This window comes from Octopus bimaculoides, chromosome 7, assembly GCF_001194135.2.
Source record: "Octopus bimaculoides isolate UCB-OBI-ISO-001 chromosome 7, ASM119413v2, whole genome shotgun sequence".
Lineage (NCBI taxonomy): Eukaryota > Metazoa > Mollusca > Cephalopoda > Octopoda > Octopodidae > Octopus > Octopus bimaculoides.
The window spans coordinates 87,921,051-87,925,032 of record NC_068987.1 but is presented as its reverse complement, the minus strand read 5'-3'; the positions used below and the strand labels follow the sequence as shown (position 1 = coordinate 87,925,032).

At 39.5% G+C, this 3,982-nt stretch overlaps 1 protein-coding gene across 1 annotated transcript in view; it reads left to right on the top strand.

Annotated features, from left to right (window-relative positions):
- LOC106884146 (doublecortin domain-containing protein 1) overlaps positions 1 to 3,982 on the top strand; it is a 143,444-nt gene that overhangs the window by 109,183 nt on the left and 30,279 nt on the right. Inside the window, exon 16 of the mRNA XM_014935382.2 lies at positions 977 to 1,076. Coding sequence (XP_014790868.2) covers positions 977 to 1,076 — 100 coding nt within the window. The remainder of the gene's footprint in view (positions 1 to 976; positions 1,077 to 3,982) is intronic.

The following is a 3,982-nucleotide window of genomic DNA, read 5'->3' as shown; positions in this document are numbered from 1 at the left end:
ACTGATGGAAGCTATATGAGATCTAGCCATATAATTCTATTGATGGCAGCTACATCAGATCTGGCTGTATAATTCTGATGGTAGCTATATGAGATCTAGCCATATAATGCTACTGATGGCAGTTATATGAGATCTAGCCATATAATTCTACAGATGGTAGCTATATGACATCAACCATATAATTCTATTGATGGCAGCTATATGAGATCTGGCTGTATAATTCTGATGGAAGCTATATGAGATCTGGCTGTATAATTCTGATGGAAGCTATATGAGATCTAGCCATATAATTCTACTGATGGCAGTTATATGAGATCTAGCCATATAATTCTACTGATGGCAGCTACTTGTGTTGTGTCAGAAGGAAGATTTACATTTTTTTTTTTTGCTTTATTTATTTGTCTATTTATCTATTTTACTTGTTTCTCTCATTGGATTGTGGCCATGCTGGGGGCACGGCCTTGAAAGGTTTATTTTGTTTGTATATTCACATTTGTGTCATGTTTGCTTTCGTCTCTCTCCCTAATATTTGTTTGCTGTCCCCATCAGCTTCTTGCTGCTTATGCCACAAAAAAATGATCAATATTATTATTAAAGGCATGAAATTGTAAGGATATTTTAGACATTAACTGATGAGAAATTAACATCCCATCTCATGTGTGAATTTTCTATTTATTCTTTTGTGTTGTTAGTGTTTAAATTATTTTGGAACTCTGTGTATATTTACTTAGTGATTTTCTTATTAATCCTTATATTTAGTGCAAAGTTTATGCTTAGCTGATGAGGTTTAAATAGACTAAAACAGGTTGTGAATTGTCTCTTGTACTTACTAAAATTATGCAAATAATACCTTGCCATTGAATTGTCGTTGTTTTTTCCTGACTACATAAGCATTTCTGATCAGCTTTTTAATGCTCAACACTTACTAAACCATTGCTCAGATGGTTTAATCTGTATTTTTGTTCTCATTGGGTAGCTTACTGCATGGAGGCAATATTTGATAAAGCATGCGTTCAAGGACATGCTGAAAACTCGAGAATTATCCGAACTTTCAAGGATGAAGACTGGAGTGACAAGTGAGTCCTTGTTTCTATCATTATACATTTTGCTGTTGTTTGATCCCTGGCAGAGTGGATCTGGATCACATTATCCAGAGTGTCCTTCCTTTTTCATGATGGTGGGGAATAATGTGAAGGAGACTTGGCTGCCGTTTTGAGCAAATTAAATCAATGCCTGTAAATGCATATGTCTGTGTTTATATTCTTTTATTCTTTTACTTGTTTCAGTCATTTTTGTTTCCAGGATTAAATAAAAAGAAGACAACAAACAGAAAATTTGACATACCTATATATATATACATATTTATTTATTTATTTATGTGTTTCAGCCAAGTGGCTGCGGTCATGCTGGTGCACCACCATATATATATCATCATCATCATCATCATTTAGCATCCGTTTTCCATGCTGGCATGGGTTGGATGGTTCCACTGGGGTCTGAGAAGCCAGGAGGCTGCACCAGGCTCCAGTCTGATGTGACAGTATTTCTACAGCTGGATGCTCTTCCTAACACCAACCACACTGAGAGTGTATTGGGTGCTTTTTTACATGCTACTGGCACAGGGGCTAGAAGGGGTTGGCATCGACCACAATCAGATGGTGCTTTTTACTTGCCACCGGCACACAAGGCAGCGCTGACATCGGCCACATTTGGATGGTGCTTTTTATGTGCCACCAGCACAGGCATCACAACTACAATTTCCATTTGATTTGATTTTGATATTTATGTTTATGTTGATGTACTTGACTCAGTAGGTCTCCTCAAGCATGGCATGTCACCCTACAATCCAAGGTACTTTTGAGTGGGCTGGTTATGCGACACTGGTGTAGGTTACAGCTGGGGACTCACTTTATTTGCCAGGTCTTTGCAGTCACAGCATATCTCCAGAGGTCTCGGTCTTTTGTCATTGCCTCTGTGAGGCCCAACATTCAAAGGTCAAGCTTCACCACCTCATCCTATGTCTTCCTGGGTCTCCCTCTACCCTGGATTCCTTCCACTGTTTGGGAGTGGCACTTTATCATATAACTCTCCTCATCCATCCGTAGTACATGACCATACCAATGCAAACATCTCTCTTGCACACCACATCCTATGCTTCTTATGTTCAACATTTCTCTCAGGGTACTTACACTCTGTCATGTGTGCACACTGACATTACACATCCAGTGGATCAGCTAGCTTCATTTCTTTCGAGCCTACACATGTCTTCAGCAGTCACGGCCCATGTTTCACTGCCGTGAAGCATGGCAGTTCACACACATGCATCGTACAACCTACCTTTCACTCTGAGCGAGATGCCCTTTGTCACCAGTAGGGGTAGAAACTTTCTGAACTTTGCCTGGGCTATTCTTATTCTAGTGGTAACACTCTCTGAGCATCCACTCCCCACTACAGCCTTGGTCACCTAGGTAGCGGATGCTATTGACTACTTCTAGTTTCTTCCCCTGGCATGTGATGGAATCTGTTTTCTGAGCATCTGTGATGTTTATATAATTCAAAAAACATGTAGTAAATAAACAAACGAACATATACTAAATACACAGGTGAGCAGAAAACACAGAAGGTTACCAGTTCCTTGTCAGTTATTGGCCAGAGTTTCAAATGCAATATTTGGCCATTATTTTATATTGTATATTATATTATATTATATATTGTATATTCCATATTCTATATCCCACATTGGTTTTGCAGGAATATAAATAAAACATAAAAAACAGACAGTGTTGGAACTCTTTTAAACAAAATAATATATTTCACTCTGGAGGCACAAGCAAGAAACTTGCTGGGAATGGGACCAAAACATAACAAAACAAGATGGGCCTGAGACAAGACCGTTAGTGGACAGACAAGGGACAAAACAATAAGCAGAATAATACTCTGAGTGGTTGGCGTTAGGAAGGGCATCCAGCTGTAGAAACTCTGCCAAATTTAGATTGGAGCCTGGTGTTGCCATCCGGTTTCACCAGTCCTCAGTCAAGTCGTCCAACCCATGCTAGCATGGAAGGCGGACGTTAAACAATGATGATGATGATGATGATATATATATAAACAGGTATGGCTATAAACTATATCCAGTAGTGGGGCCCTGGTTTCAGAATTTGAGGAGTGTGGAACCATCTCTTAGCCACTATTGTTCCCAGGTCTACTCTGGCCTGGAGTTGTAGCATTCGCAAGGGTCCCAGCTATGGGTTAACTAGAAAACTCCCCTGCGACTGATGGGTGGGGTGGGGAGAGTAGAATGCAGTCACCATATTCCCTGTGTGGTATAACAGGTGACTAAAAGGGGTAGGAGTGAGGGGGATTGGGAATCCTCTCCCCCTTGTAAATCCATATTCCTAAAAGGACAGCAAGAAAAAGACAAACGGGGGGGGGGAGAAGGTTAACACCAAATCTCACCTTAGTATTAGGGACATGGAATGTGTGTAGGTGTAGTACAAGTGAGGTAAAGAGGAGAGAGATAAGGAGTGTGATGATGAGGAGAAGGGCCGATGTGCTGGCACTGAGTGAGACTCAGATGACAGGTAAGGGAGAATATCAGTTTGGGGATGTGACTGGACAAGTGTCCGGAGTGGAAGGGGGGAGGGCCATGGTTGAAGCCAATTGTGATTTTATTGAATTGATTTACTCTTTAGTATTTCAAGATATTTTTATATAATTTTGGTAAATATATCTGTTAAAATGAGATTTGTTATTTTCCTTTTTGGGTAATTTAGATGACGAAATATTCACCACACCCTGTATATATATATAATTTTACTATTTTCTCTCCCTGTTTATTTCCTCATGTTCCTTTCTGTTGAAGAGCATAGGCTCAAAACATAAAAGACTTTCTCACTTCTGGAGCGTTAAACTAATATATCTGTTTGTTGTTTACACACCCATCTTCATCTTTTGTTTTTTTGTAAATTCTCACTATATATAT